A 15,729-nucleotide genomic window follows, 5' to 3' on the forward strand; every position below is an offset into this window, starting at 1 on the left:
TGGGCATGCCTGGGTCATTAGGACAGAAGGTAATGAACTGTAAAACCACATCATATGGTGCCTGACAGTACTGTGTACCTGCATCCTGGTTTTGTATTGGGCGTGAGATGACATTTCTCTGAATTAGGAGTGGAAGATTACTGGAACCTTTAACTTAACTGTGCTTCTGAGGACCTTATAGAAGAGAGGTAAATACGTATCTCTACTATACCTAGACAAGAGGGGCCACAAAACAGAAATCTGATTGTTTGGGCAAAACAGAAATCTCATGATATATTTTTAACTATAAATGTAAAGAGTAAGTCTGGCTTGTGTCCTTCTTATGCTTTTGAGGAATTTTCCTGACAGAATACACAAAAATCAATTTTTATTAGGTTTATAATTTGTGGCTGCAGACGTGTTCCAGAACTAGCCCAGCCCTGGCAGACCAGTTGTCGTTACTTGGTCTGATGTCCCAAGTCTCTTCCATTGCTAAGAATAATTTCAGTGAGTGTGGGCCAGGACTTAAAAGCATGTTGGTATGGTGGCTTTCTCTGGTTGATGAGGTGCACAGAAAAAGATAGGAAAAGGGGCATGAAAGCTCAGCCTGCAAGAAGGCATGGAGCGGATGATAACATTTTCATCTAGGGACCTGGTCCCTTGTATTGGTGCTGTTTCTGCATAGCTTGTGGTGGCCTCTCACACCCCACAGAGCTACCAAGGTATGAGCTCAATCAGGTCTCTGAAGTTCTTCTTACATGATGAAGGTCATTAAAGGGAATGACTTCAACGCTATTGATCAAATGTATCTCTGGTAAGCAAAGTTAGATACTTACTAGGCTTATTTTTTCAGAGCAGTGTCACTTCTGGCAGACAGCAGGCATTTTTTTGTGTTCCTCCTGCTTTTTGTTAACAGTCACCTCTCTCTAATTGTCCCTGCTGTTCTGGCAATTGTATTGTGTATAATAGTACATCTGCCTGGGGAGACAATGGGGATACTGAAAATACCAAGAAAGAAAGTGTGTTTACAAATTGTGTGACTTATTTTAATCCTTCAGAGATTCAGAAGAGGGGGAAGTGATGAGGAGAGCAGCAAAATCTCTGTTTTCAAAAACTACAAATGAAAAATGTGATTATTTTTTGTTTGTTTGTTTGTTTCCCTCCTTAAGATACAAACCGCCCTGAGGCATAAGTCAGAGATTGAGCATCACCGCAATAAGATCCGTCTTCGCGCCAAGCGCAAAGGGCACTACGAGTTTCCAGTGGTGGATGATGTGGTGGTGGTTGACTCCAAAGAACAGCACAGAATATATCGCAAAGCACAGATGCAGATTGACAAGATCTTGGACCCTGGAGGCAGCGTGCCTACTGTCTTCATAGAGCCCAGGAAGAGGTAGGGATTTCAAAGATGGGAAAGAACAATTTTCTCTTGGAGTCCAAAGTACATTAAACATTGAACTGCAGCATTTCCAGAGCTTAAAATCATTTTGATCACTAGTTGAATTTGAGTTATCTAGGTGAAAAGGTTTGGGTTATCCTGAATAATTTTATTTATTTCAGTATATGCCAGTATGTTTTGTTCACAGATCATTCTTTTTACAAGTTCTCAGTGATGAATTCTGGATAAATAAACCCAAACATATGAAAACTGTCTTAAAAAATGGTATTTGCTCTTCAGTTTTTATGAATAATTCTTATGTGGTGTAGAGTGATCAAAACTGCAATAGAATCAGTAAAAAAAATACACAGAAAATATAAACCGCAAGAAATATTATTTTTATAAGGGGGGGAAGATGCAAAATAAAGAAACCCTTGAGCAACTTAAAAAGCATGAATATTCTGAATTTTAAAGACAAAATCACAAATCAACAAGATAACCTTTTACGTTTTCCCTCTGGGTAATGAGGCACGTTTGTCAGCCTCACAGCTCTGCCTTCCTGACCTCGTGTTTTCAGAGCAAGCCTTTCCTGAGCACTGCTTAGACCTTATGAATGCTGGCACTTTGTTCCCAAGCCACTGGTATCTGCTCCTGGTTCCATGCTGACAGAATGTAGCTTTTTCCCAGCTATGAGGGCTCCTCAGCTGGTGTGCCTGGTAGGGTTAGACCCAACTTGCCAAGCGTAAAGACTCGCTGGCAGTGTGGTCTGTTCTGCTATTACAGATGTGTCAGATGTTTGTCTGGGGGATTTGGAGAGGTGCTGGGCTGGGGGCTGGAGCATAGGTAACTTTGAAAGATGTAGAAAGGAGGTGACCCTGGAGAGACTCTGAGGGAGGAATAGGCCAGTTTGGAGGGTGTGATTAGGAGAAGCTCAAGGAGAGGGAGTTGAGTCTAACTAATGGGACTGGCATGAAAAACTGGGAAAGGGAAGAGAAACGGAGCTAGATAGAGTAGAGGAGATCAACCTTCAGTGGGATAAAAAGAAATGTGATTACCTTTGTCTTGATTGTGGTTTCTCTCTCTGTGTGTTTTGTTTCCTTCCCGTTAAGTTCTCGTGCAAAACGTTCTCCCAAGCAGCGACGGCGACATCAGATAAATGGCAGCCCGATTGATGCAGAAAAGGACAGGTTAATCACAACTGACAGCGATGGGACGTACAAGAGGCCTCCAGGAGTCAATAATTCTGCATATATTGTATGTATGTCTCTTTAATGACAGGAATGTTCTGATAATTGTAATGACCAACCTTAATGAATCTATAACAGTTGTGACATTGGGAGGATTTTGGCCTTGTGACTATGGTCTGTATGGCTAGTTTCAGTCGCGTGTAGTTAGTGTGTAAATCAAAGTGAAACAAGGATTTCATTTGCATTCTGTCTGTATCAAGCAGTAAAGTCCTGTCAAGTATTCCTTGATGCTAAAGAGGCCGAGAACCAAAACCTTGTTTTCATTAATGCACATGAAAGCATCCTTGGCATGTTCCACAATGTCTTGAACATACTTTCACTCTAGTCCAATTTGCTGGGTTATATATTCATACGTTACAGAAACTTCATCCTTCGCTCTCACAGAGTAGAAGACTCAGTTCCTTTCATGAGAAATTTTCTCATCTTTAAAATGTGGGAATTAATTATTAATGAAAGCGAAACATGTCTTTGTACTACAGCAACTTGAAACAATTCTAGCATGTCGTCTTCAAAATTAATTGTGTTTCCTGCCTTAAAAAGGCAAAGACACTGGAGAATGCTTCTGTTCAATCATATCCACGTCACAAACTGTGTTTAGGCATCTTTAACCACTTCTAAGCGTACTTTATGGAGTCTAATGCTAATATTGGAAATCCCTGGACAGTTTTAATCCTGAAAGATGGTTTTAATAATTTTAAGAAATTCACTATTAGCTGCATATGCAGTCAGGTGACTGCAGTGTTGATTTCTGCAGTTTCCCTCTGCCTTCAAAGAAAACTGCGTTGATTTTAATGTCATGCTGCACAGAATGCATTATCATCTGAAGCTGTGTAATTAAGACATGTCACACAGCGAGCTCAGCCCCTTTGGCATCTGTAGCCAGGCAGTACTCAGAATGCTAAGTTCCTCATGAACTAGAGGCGTTTGCATTTTGACAACTGATTTTGCTGTCTGCATGCAGTTGTAAGAGCTTTGATAGTAAGTCTGCTGCTGCAAAGCTCGTTTAATTTCCTGTTACCAATGAACAATAAGCCCGTGTGGTAAGATCCCAGGTAGTAATTGCGATGCATGCCTTGGGTATTGCTGCTATAAAGCACTTGAATGAATCCCGTTCAGGTGATGCACCCAAGTTCAAGTTCCACACAGGTAACCACTCAGTTGCTTAACTGCTCTCTTTGTGTGCTTCCCTAGGAGGTAATAAGCGTTTAATATTACTGCTGATGTGGTCAGTTGTAAGCTAAGAAGTGAATTAAATTCTTGGAACTGCAAAAGCTGCAGAGAAGTCAAAGATGTGGACAGAGCTGAGTGTCTTTTTCTGGGTGGAGTAAATACGCTCTGCATGACTTCATTATGTGCTTGCAAACCACAAGATTTATGTTATAGCTGAGTAACTCCTGCACAAAGCTCTGCTGCATTATCTGAGATCAGAGTCCTTCAGATCATGCTGAATGAAGTTTTTGAACAGCTGGCATTACATCTGTGCCTGCATCCATGCACAACAAAGTGGGGAGGGGAAGGGGCAGGTTTTGTCCAGCACTGATACTTGTGCCAGTTATTTCATTGTGGTTCTGGCAAAGAAAATGCCACTGAGACATCAGGCCCACAGGGGCTTGGAAGCTGGCTGGTTAGATCTTCTTCTGCCTGCCCTTCACCTTCTTTCTGTTTTCTTCAGTCTGATCCAGACTTGCCTCCTGAACCTCAGACATCATCTTCAGCTGATTTGGGGAAGTTCCCCGGCTTGCCTTCCCACCCAGTCTCCCAGTACGTCCCTCCACAGCCATCCATTGAAGAGGCTCGGCAAACCATGCACTCGCTGCTGGATGACGCTTTTGCCCTGGTGGCTCCCAGCAGCCAAGCAGCCAATTCCACCGCCGTCACACCACCCGGGCTCTCTGCAGGACAGCCGGTAAACAACACTCCTGCTCGAGCAGGGAGGGGAACCACATGCACCCAGTGGGGATCACCTTATGGTCCAACTCAGACAGTAAACAACCCATTTAACGTGAGTGATGCAATTTGAAAGGCTTTTCTGGGCAAGTAGTTGGCACCAGTTGAGCTGTGGTCACTGTTATTGTGCCCTTGCTGTCAGGACTTATCACAAATGTGGAATGGTCTCTGAAACCAGGAGAATTCAGAAATGACCATCACAAGATGCTTTTAAAGCCATTTGGATTGTTTTCCCACCCTAACCACATGAGAAGATAGGAGTTCTTCTCAACAACTTTTCTGTTGTTCTCATTTATGATCTTTCACAGCTCAGTCTTGTTATGTTCAAGAGCAAACCCTGATTTTATAAAATAAATGTGCCAGTTCATACTTCGACACTGAAAAAAACCAATGTATTTGGCTTAGCTCCTACTTTTCAGCAGGATGTTCAGATGCTTGCAGGAGGTGAGGGGTAGGGAAGCAGTATTTCTGTGTATGTTTTTTTTGTGTTTTATGGAGCACTGAGACACATGGATAGTCTTTAGGCCATCTAGAGTTCCTCAACATGTCAATGCTAGTTTCATAATGTCATTGGACTGTTGAGTCTGAGCCCCGTGGTGTGTCTGCTGCAATATGATGCTGATTGAGGTATAAAGAGATTTCCAAATACAAAGTTTGGTTTGCAGAAAGTTGTAAGCTGAGTAGCCATTGGAGCAGCCCCTGATCTCCTACAAGTGAGAGAAAGTATTATTGGTAGGTTTTTAAGTTAAGACTCAGCTAAGACAGAAGAGATTGCTAGCCCACTGTAGCAGTGATTCCCAGACCTTCTTGTGCTGCTGGATTTGTAAAATTAAGCTCTTACGGCTGCAATCGAGTCACACGTACAGGCCTAGTGATCTCCACCATTCATCGCTTGAAAGGCTGACAATGGACTTCCCAGGTTATGCATTTTGATTCTAATTTAGGTTTTGTTTTGTTCTTCTGACAGAGATACGTGGAATTTGGAATGACTCCACCGACAGCACCGGGTCTCCTACCAAGGTATCTTTTCCCTGATAGAATTATCATTTCTTGCTTTCCTTGCAATTCCTCCAGAGTTCTAACTGGCACTGGTATATTATTTTTATGCAAAGTACTGTATAAATGAGAAGTAACAGGAGTCCAGATCCAGCCTGTGTAATCTATTTATGTAGCATAAATGACACATGCGTGCTGTATGGAATCCAAACCTCCATTTAAAAGAAATGTGTTTCTAGCCCCTTGGCTATAGAGATATCCTTCCAAGTACCGAGTAAACCACTGAGCTTCAGCTTTTAGAGAGCCTGAAATAGTTACTCAGATGCATGTAATTCTCTCAGTACTCTCCCTTTCATCTTGTTTCTGTAGCCTTGGGGCAACACTCGCAAAAGCTTTCAGATGACTAACAGATTAATTCTATTTTTAACCAAGTTGAGAACAAATTACAGAGCATGGTGACCCTCACAGAGAAAACCTGACTTGCAGGCCTATTATTATAAAATCAGGGGGAAGAAAAAATTTTCCATCTTTTCCTGGCCTTGCTGTGGCAGAATCACGTAAAGAGAAGAAAACAGTGGTCCACAGGTGACTGCTAACAATGTGTTTGCTGTCTGTGTTTGGACTACACATGAAGTTGGTCTCTTGAGTCATGGTACCCACTCTGGCCAGACTTGTCTCACCTGCTCCAAGCTGCCACAGCCAAGGTGATAAAAAGGTGGCCTTGAGCTTCTCTCTCATTACCTTCTTTTAGCTCACCTCATGAGATGAAATCCCATTGGTATCAGTGTCATTCATCAGATTTATTCTGAGGTCTCTTATGCCTTGGAAACTTGATGGTATAATGAATATGAAGAATTTGCCTTTACTCATTGTAAAGGACCAGCTAGAAAAAGAGGAGTGTTTTAAGTTCGTTTTCTTCCTTGGGTCTTGGCTGAAGGTGACAGTTCCACTGTGCATGGAACACACAGTGTATTTGTTCTAATTTACGTTACCTTGAATACGTGAGCTTTGAGGCTGCTGACAGAAAGCCAGTTGTTTGTTATTGAGGATTGTCTCTTGGTTGGGCTGTTATGCATTCAGAGAAAACATTGTCAATTAATCATGAAAGTGCTGTAACCTACGTTAATGCACCTGAGCAAGACAGTGGCTTTGCAATGTATATTTGGTTAAAAAATGTATCAACCCTTGGCATAGGCACTCTGGATTTCTGTAGGTTACAAATTAATGACATCATTATTAATAGTTCAAATGCTGGTTCTGCCAGTGCCAGCAGATTAAGTTAACTGTCTGCAAGGTCATTGACCTTAACAGGAATAATTCACTTAAATTTCATTAAAATAGAAGGCTTCCTAAAGAAAACAAGGAAAGAGTTGTCATGGTTGTGGAGTCAGGGTTATGCTCAAGTTCAGAAGATAATAACAAACAAAGTGATAGAAACAGTACACCCATTAGAGGAAGGAAAAATAACCTAAGGTCCGTATGATTAGATGGCATATATCAATATCATACTCCATTGGCTTAAATATCCAATGTATGGAATGATGGTTGGGTGACCATACTGTTCCCTTCTCTGTACAGATGCAGTCAGCATCTTTAATGGGGTGGAACCAACCTGGGTAAAACAAATTAAATGTAAAAGACCTATATCACATAACAGCCAGGCAAACATAAAGCCACAATGAACAGCTTTTACCAGAAAAGGAATATTGCATCATACAACAGAAATAGAGGTACTTAGCCATAGTGGATAAGTGGTGCAAAATTGATTTTTGGGGTGGTATCTTCCCACTTAACTAACTAAGGAGTAAATTTATTTTATTTTTTTTTCAATGTGCAAAGATAGATTGAGGCATGGGTCTCACTTTGGAAAGCCTGTATCATATAGATTCAGAGTTGTATCCCATTTTTATATTCTTCCATTGATCTCTGACTTTAAAGAGTAGCTATATCTATCTCTTATATGGAAAATTGAGAAGAGAGGGTGATGGGCTGTTCAACATGCACCTTTCTAGTACAAACCCACCACTGATAGAGGATATGCTTCCTGTCCTCTAAAAAATTTGCACAAAAATAATACGTTTGCAGTAATGTTGAGTAAATATTTTCTGTATATTACATAAAACATTCTAGTAATTTATCAGCTACATGATTCCAGTTCAGCATTACAGACATAAAATGCCAATCACAACCTTAACTAGTTACGGTGATTAAGGGAAGTGACATTGTTAAATATTACCTACCCATTCAGGCATTTATTTTATCTAGCTTGTAAGTCTGGTTGGAAATGGTTTCCTCTGGATCTGCAGAGTAGACGGGTAGGATGGTATGCAAAGGAGCTGGGGAAATTCTGGCACTTCAAGTGGGATTGTTGTAGCTTGAACCTTTTATACTTAAACCCCATTTAGTATGCAAAGTAGCCAGTACTTTAATTTGCAATTCTTTATTGGTGCTTTCTTAGGCTCTTATTTGGCTTTATTAGACTACTTATTATGATGTCAGCTTTCTTTGCTATATGGCTGTCATGCAAAGGTGGTTAGTTTTCCAAATAAAGCACATATCAAGAATAGCTTAAATTGGATGCTGTCATGGGATTTTCCTGTAAAACAAAAGGGTCTAAAACTTTGGTCTTGAGAAATGGAATAGATTGCAGTCTACAGCCTGGAGGAGCTTAGATGTTGTTGTGGTAAAAGACACACAAAACTCATCTGTAGTCCTCACTTGGTGTAATTTTATGTGCCCCACTTAAGATGTTTGTCTCATTTTGCTTCTTTTACACTCACCCGTGAGAGGCTTCTGGAGAAAAATGATTGAGTGAATCTAATCTTATGCTTTGAATGCCTCTTGAGGAGTGTCTGTCTCTTCCTTTGATCATACCCAGAGGCTAAGAGACTAGTCTAGTAACCTAGAGAACTTGAAGTTTGAGCATCCACACTTCTACCATATTGACAGGAATCAATAATCCTTGAAAGGTCAGCTGTACATCAGTCTTTAAAAATATAATCTCTCCATGCCAGTGTTAAGATATGTTGATAGGAAGCAGAAGAAAAGTGGCATTTCCATCTCCTCTACTCCTGTGAATGAACCATGGGGTTTCTTTTGCGAGTCCCATTACACTGGTGCAACTGATGAAGTTAGATTGATGGTGGCTTCTGTTGTTAACTCTTTTTTCAAGGAAATACATTACAACATGTACCAACACCAGCCTAAAGTACAGGAAACATTAATTTTAGCATGCACTGCATCTCTTCATATGTCCTAATGAAAGCTTTGAGTAGTTTGGTGAAGCTTAAAGAGCAAAGTTTTTAAAATGTCCTCAAGGATTCTGAGAATGCTTGATGAAATAACAACTGTTCATGAAATACACATGTAATGCAGCTTGTATGGTTTGATTTAAACTGAAACTGTGTGCCCAAAAACCCTTGAGTAAGAATTTTATCTCTTGCTAAGGTTAAGCAGCTACATCACTGCACAAGTTTTTGTTTGGTCCTTTTTTCTTTTTTCTCTCTACTGAGAACACTGTAACGTGTGAAAAACTCATGAAAAGTGATAAATTTTGGTAGAGTTTTTAACTGCTGTTCCTGAGCAATGTAAGTCATGAAGGAGGAATGTATTTCTTGGATGTAATTACTTTTGTTAGTATTTAAGGTTAAAATGTACATTAAAAGACCTCATAAGGAGTTGTTACTTTACTGTATTATTGCTTCTGATTAGGCAATTCAACTATTGTAATCTCAAGTCCTTTTTTTTCCCCCACAGGCAGAACTTTGGGCCGGGTTTTCTCCAACCTGCAGAGTTAATGCACCCAGACCAGCAGCCACCTGAGGTTCAGTATTCCTCCAGAGGGATCTACTCAGAGGAGATGCCCTCAGTGGCACGGCCACGACCGGTTGGAAGCACTGCAGGTACACTTCACTTAAGTTGAATATGCACTAAAATAAGTGATCCTTCTCTGTATCTACTCTGAGGTCACCATTCAAAGGTCACTCTCCTTCAGCTGCTACACTTGCAATGTGGTCCTTGTCTTCACTGCCAAAAAAAATTATGATCACAGAGTGATCCATAGGATCTTGCAGAAAAAGGCAGTGCTTTGTCACCTTTTTAGTATCTTACAAGCATTGGTTATCACACAGTGCTAATTAAAAAATTAAGAATGGAAAATTACTTAATTGTTACAGAGCATACAGCATATGCTAATTTTCCACTGCCGACTATTCCTTTTGTGCTAAATGAGCTGACTAATGCATCCCAAATCAGCCTGCTAAATAAAAATTCTTTTTATACTTTCTGCATCTTTATTTCTCATTTCTCTTCCTAGAAATGTATACATAAAAGCAGGATCTCTTAGCTTCTAATGGTATTATCTATTGCTGATGTCCCATATGAAATCATCCTCACTGATTTGGTTGTGAGATAATTTCCCTAGCACTCATCTGTGCTGTCATGAATAAGATTCTAACATCACATGACAATTCAGCAGCAAACAGTGATTCTAAGAATAAAAGATTCTATTCTTATGTAAATGCCACAGTTAATTTTCTCCCAGAGAAATGTTTTCTTCCTGGGGAGTTGAAAAAGACTGGAAATATGATCATATACTCATGTCAGAGTCCTGGTTTTGATAGCTGCTGTCCTCTCCCTGTAAATGTTAAGTGACTGAAAATGACAGGGCTGTAGTGACTGACACAGTTTGATGATGATGATTTTATTGTCTGATTCACACTATTCTCTAAATGTTCACGGATATTCTGCTTTTAAGTTTGGAGACGATTCAGATGATTAGTTTCTGTCCTTCAGCATAATTACATGCACATACCAGACCTCTCAAATACTGGGGTTTTTTGGGAGTAAAATACGGCAGAGTCCATCATGTAAATCACGCTGTTGTTTTTGTCTCTTCCTCCCTCTTTGTACATACACACGCAGCTTTCTCTTATGTATCTGTGGGTTTATTAATGTGCCTCATTTCTAATGAATGCGAAAATATAACAATGAATTTTGTTTCCCCACGGGAGAAAATTCAGGGAAAAGGAAAGCATGTTGTGTGACATGTCTCTTGCAATTAATGGTGGTGGCTACCCTTGCGTGTGTTTGAAAGCAGCGGGAGGGAAGGGAAAGGAGAAAGGAGGAGGTTAGCTTTCAGGCTGAAAGGAGATACAGTGTGTTCTGACCTTCTCATTAGTCAACGACAGCATCGTTTAATATTTAACCGCAAAGTGAAGCTGAAAGAACCGTACTCTTACATAGTCATGTATTTTATTCTTCTGGGAGCTGGAATAGAAAGCAGTCTGCAGAGTGAGGGTCTTGCCAGTGTGATGCAAATAAGGTGTACCACAGGAGTAAATGTCTTCTCTTTGCTGCTAATTTACATAAAAGCATTGCCAGGGCTTTCAGTAAATGCTCTTTTGAAAGGGCTGGCATATTTTTGGAATGAAGTGTAGTCCTTGTCTGAGAAGCATGTATCTCAAACTCTTCTTTCAGTGCAGTGGCCAATGAAAAGCATCACACTCAAATAAACTGCACAAAATGCACGTAACTTTTCCTTCTTTATTCTACACTGACAGCCTTCCTTCTGCTGATTATTTTTTTTATTAATTGCACAGAAACAGAGCTCCGCTTTCTTCTTGTCTCCTGCTTCCAGCAAAGTTTTATGTTGTCATTTGTCTGCCCTACAAACTTGACTGTGTATAAAGATGAAAAAAACCGATATTTGCTTTTAAGGTTCTCAGATACAGCACCTCACTCAGGTGGGAATTGCTAGCAGGATCGGAGGTCAACAAGTGGAGATCCCCTCAGGCAGAGCAGGGCATGGCCAGCCGGGGGGGCCAGGGTGGCCCCAGTACCGTGGAGAGGATGAATGTGCTAGGCGAGATGCAGTGAGTACTGTGTTACACATTTGCATAGTTTCCAAAGTAGTGATATGTTCGGGTATTTTGTTTTCCTGCATTGCTGTTTGGAACTTTTCCCCCCTGGAATACTTTCAGTTGCTTCTCTGACATTCTTTGCTTTGCTCTTCGAACCCTTGTTAGCTCTTTTGACTTTTGCTTGCTGTTCTTTCACCTTTGCTTCTCTCTAACTGCTTTACTGCTTTCTCTCACTTTACCCTAACCCTTTTTTTTTTTTCTCTCACTTGAGGCCTTCACCCATTAATTGCAGTTTACCCAGTTCTGCTTCTGAGCTCCAGCAGAGGTGGATACTGCTTTCCATTTATCTTCTTTGAAATATGCCTCTGTATTTTGAGATCATTGTAAGTAGAAAACATTGAATTAATTTGTCCCAGACCACCGTCCTAGTTTATGTTGGTATAGTTCTTTTGTCTTCTGTATCGGTGCGTAACAGCAGGAGTCAGGGCCACAGAATAAGGTACACTCTTACATGTCGCAGTAGAGGTGTTTCTGAACAGGCTGTTTTCCTAGCTTCAGTCAGCAGGATGTGGTAAATTCATACGCATTCATGCACCAGCGTTGCCTAGGCAGCCACCATGATTTCACATTCTTGGCTGTGGTGCTTCTAGAGGGTGACGTTCCTCATGCAACCAGAGTGTGAGGTTGAAGATGCTACGTGGCCTTTTCAGGAGAGAAGCTGTTGCCTGCTACACCTCTGTGTTTGTGCTTGCACCCTGAAGCAGACTGAGCTGTGGCAGCTCTATTGTGGTACTCTTGAGAGCAATGGCTTTATTCTCCTCCTTTCGCTCCTTTGCTTAAACTCATTTTTCTGGTTTCTTCTTTGAGGGAGGAAGGCAGGATCTCCTTCTTTTGCATACTTAAGGCAGTGAATTTTCACACTCCTTGAAGTTTCTTTGCGGTATTGCATGATCTCAAAACTGCTCTGCATAAAGAAAATGCAACAGTTTGGGCTTCATCTTTAGATTTTGGTGAAACTAAGCTGCCACCACTCCAAACGAACTTGGGAAGAGCAGCATAAAGCCTTAGAGGACTGGGCACACTAGAGACAAACTCTACTGAAACTACTAAAAAACTTCAACTGTTAAAGCCAAAATCTGTAGATGTCTAATTTTCCTTGCTATCTGTGCTTGGAACTGTGGTATTTGAGTGCAAGAACACGAAAAATTTCAGTTTACGTCTAGAAGACCCAACTGCATGAGAGATCCTGGAGTCTCTCCTGTTCCATTTTCAGAGGCATCTCTAAATTACCTTTCATTGCCCCTTGCCATTTATCGGTAATTTCTGAAAATCACTTTCCTTCTCTAGACCCCTTCCCTTCTGTCCCTCGAGTGTGTATGTTCAAACATTCTTAATACTGTGTTACTTGGTAGAATGGCTTAGTGTATCGCTGAAAATTCAGTCAGGGAGCCCATTGCCTGAGATGCTCTGCAAGCAGTTGGGTTTGACAGAAGTTACCTGCACAACTTCCAAAGAGTCGTTGCCCAGTACAATATGATTTGGTTGCAGCTTGCACCTTCGGTTGCCATTTCAGAGGGAAGGGTACGTGTCATCTCAATGCAGGTTGACCTTCTTCTAATCAGTCAGAGTTTAAATAACTGCCTCAGCTTTGACAGTACTGTTTGCTTACTGGCTGCTGCAGTTCATGTGTTACTGCAATGTGAATTTTTCAGTTTGGTTTTGTTTTGATTTTTTTTCTTTAAAAAAACAAGCAAGAGGAGGAGGTGGACATGGACTAAAACTTTCTGAGTATTTGTCATTCATTTGTGGGAGAGCTCACCTTGTGCCTGCACTTTCCTTAGGATTATTCCCATTAAAAAAAAAAAGAAAAAAAGAGGATTATCAGATGAGCCCAAATCTTGCAGTTTTCAGTAGTTCAATAATTACATTCAGAGTTTGGTTTCCTTTGCTCGGACAGAGCTCTAAATTTGTCTGTCTTCCTTTTGGAAAAGATGGTTTTCCTAATGACAGTCCTGTTCCTTATGGTGTGGATTTCAGCTGACCCTTGGCAGTCTTCCTGTTCCCTCGTTTTGAGCAACCTTCTAAAATAAAACTCTGCATTTAGGAAGATTAGGTCTAGAGTGCATTTCTCACCCACAAACTCAAGAGGGATCTTCATTTTTGTTCCTGCAGTGGCATTTCCCTCACAGTATCCTCACCCATTATTCCTGCAGTCAGCCTCATCTGATTTTCCACTGGAAAATAACCTCTCACCTGTAATCTCCTGACCCAGAGCCAGTGTGCTGGTTGCCATCAACTACCTTAATTCTCCATCTAGAAGGCCTAGGCAACCTGGATAATTACAGCATTTCCGTAGCTGACACAAAATACAATACTGAGCAAGTGGTCATTTGAACAGCAGAAGAAATGAAGCCTGGTTCTTACAGGTGTATGTACTGTCTCGCATCTCTGCCTCCCTGCCCCTGCCTGGTGTCCCCTCCTGTACAATCCTCTATCGCTCTCCACTGTTCTCCCACATCTTCTCCAGGTTTCCCACTCTATTTTCACTCTATTGTTATACTCTGACTGCCCACCATCATGCCCCTAAACCATCTCACCAGACTTGAGGTTGTCTCTCATGTCCCTTAGCTTTTCCCTGTGAGATACATGCTGGCTGGCAGGCCCATCTGAGCACTGCCTAACCTGGCTTCTCAGTCACTCAGAAGCAGACTCAATGGTAGCACAAATCAGGTTATGCCTAATTAGGTACTTATTTTTGTGAATTTTGTGTCCTTACATATGCATAGGTAAATGTGTGTGTATTTATTTATATGTCCAATTCGGTTGAAATTAACCACAGAGTTCAACAGTTGCTAAATGGAGGTTAACAAATTCACAATGTGATCCCATAAATCTTCATTCCTTAAGAAGGAAGATTCAATAAAGGTATTTTTGTCAATTATTTGGTACTACTGTTCATTACACAGATGTTTCTGTACCAAAATATATAAAATATATAGGTAACTATATAGTTTTATATAGTATTTTATAATATATCAACGTGTGTTTCTGTTAGCAAAGACATTTAGAAGAAACAAAAATTTACAAAGGAACAAGTCTTCTAAACTTTTTACTTTCCTTAGTTTGCCATTGTAGTTTAGTATAGGTTAGGTGCTTAAACCAGTCTCATTTTGAAAGTTCTCAGGCCTGTCCAACTCTGCTGTTTGTATGAGATCACAAAAATACACACTTTTGTTTTTCTGAGATACTTAAGAAAATTTTGACAACCTTAATGTTGCAAAACAGCCTCTGTGGTCATCAGGTGTTCTTCCTAACCTCCCTTAAGGAACCATTCTGATGGTGCTAATTCAGTGCAGTGTGAGGTAGGGGCCGAATCATGTAATGCATGGTAATGTGAAAGTAACCTGAACATAATTCAGGTTGCTTTTAAGACTCATGTCTTGAGAAGTACTTGCTTTTAATGTTTGGGTTTTTTTGTCATCTCTTTTCTGTAAACCCAGAGTACTTGTCAGGTTTGCTAGCTCCACACTGCACATGTGAATTAGTTTCAGGTTTCATTGCCAAATGAATCATTCTGGACAATCAAGAGATTCATTCATTCTTTTCTGATACTAAAATCATCTCCCTTTTATAAGAAGTAAGACAGGATGTTACTTGGAAAACCTCCTTTACCTATCATTCTTCTCTTAAAGCCTCTTTTCTTCTTAATCTCCCTGCCCAAAGTTAACTATGTAAATGACAGTGCTGTACACGAGCTGTGCAAGAGGATTGGAATCTGTTCTGCTTTACGCGACACGGCTTAGACTGTCTCATTGATACTGAGAGAAATGGTCAGGAACATCCTGTGGTTCATTTGTGTGTTCCGTGCACACTGCTCCCACCGTCAGTCCCAGGCTCTGCTTTGTAATCCCTTCACTCCCCATGCTGTCACCCCCCAATCCTCTTCCAGCTGACCTTGCTGTCCTTGCTTCCCGCATCAGATTGCTCTCTCTGCTACTACCGAAGGCTTATTATCCACAGAGAAAGACAGGCCTCACTAAACCGTGACAGCTGTGATCCAAACTTGCTACCCGCCCCTCATCCCCAGCACAGACCCTTTGAAAGGGGATTACACATTGTGTGTTCAGCAGGGTGTCTTGAAGTCCTTTGTGTCCAGTGTTTTCTTGAGGCTGTCTCAGCCTTCAGCAATGGGTGAGGCAAGAGGAAGCACTTGCTTGAGGGACATCAACTAGAATTTAGACTTCTGAAATGTACCATGTTTGTGTCCATGCTGGGAGTCAGTGCAGTCACCTAGTGTACTGTGCATTCACGCTTTGTCTTA

General features: G+C 40.9%; 1 protein-coding gene across 1 annotated transcript in view; it reads left to right on the forward strand.

Moving 5' to 3' along the window:
• Positions 1–15,729, forward strand: part of KIAA1549 — a gene marked incomplete at both ends in the record, with an annotated part of 147,858 nt that overhangs the window by 131,101 nt on the left and 1,028 nt on the right. The window contains 6 exons of the mRNA XM_084273031.1: positions 1,149–1,372; positions 2,467–2,611; positions 4,277–4,510; positions 5,519–5,571; positions 9,304–9,449; positions 11,266–11,420. Coding sequence (XP_084129157.1) covers positions 1,149–1,372; positions 2,467–2,611; positions 4,277–4,510; positions 5,519–5,571; positions 9,304–9,449; positions 11,266–11,420 — 957 coding nt within the window. The remainder of the gene's footprint in view (positions 1–1,148; positions 1,373–2,466; positions 2,612–4,276; positions 4,511–5,518; positions 5,572–9,303; positions 9,450–11,265; positions 11,421–15,729) is intronic.

This window comes from Gallinula chloropus (genome assembly GCF_964237585.1).
Source record: "Gallinula chloropus genome assembly, chromosome: 1".
Lineage (NCBI taxonomy): Eukaryota > Metazoa > Chordata > Aves > Gruiformes > Rallidae > Gallinula > Gallinula chloropus.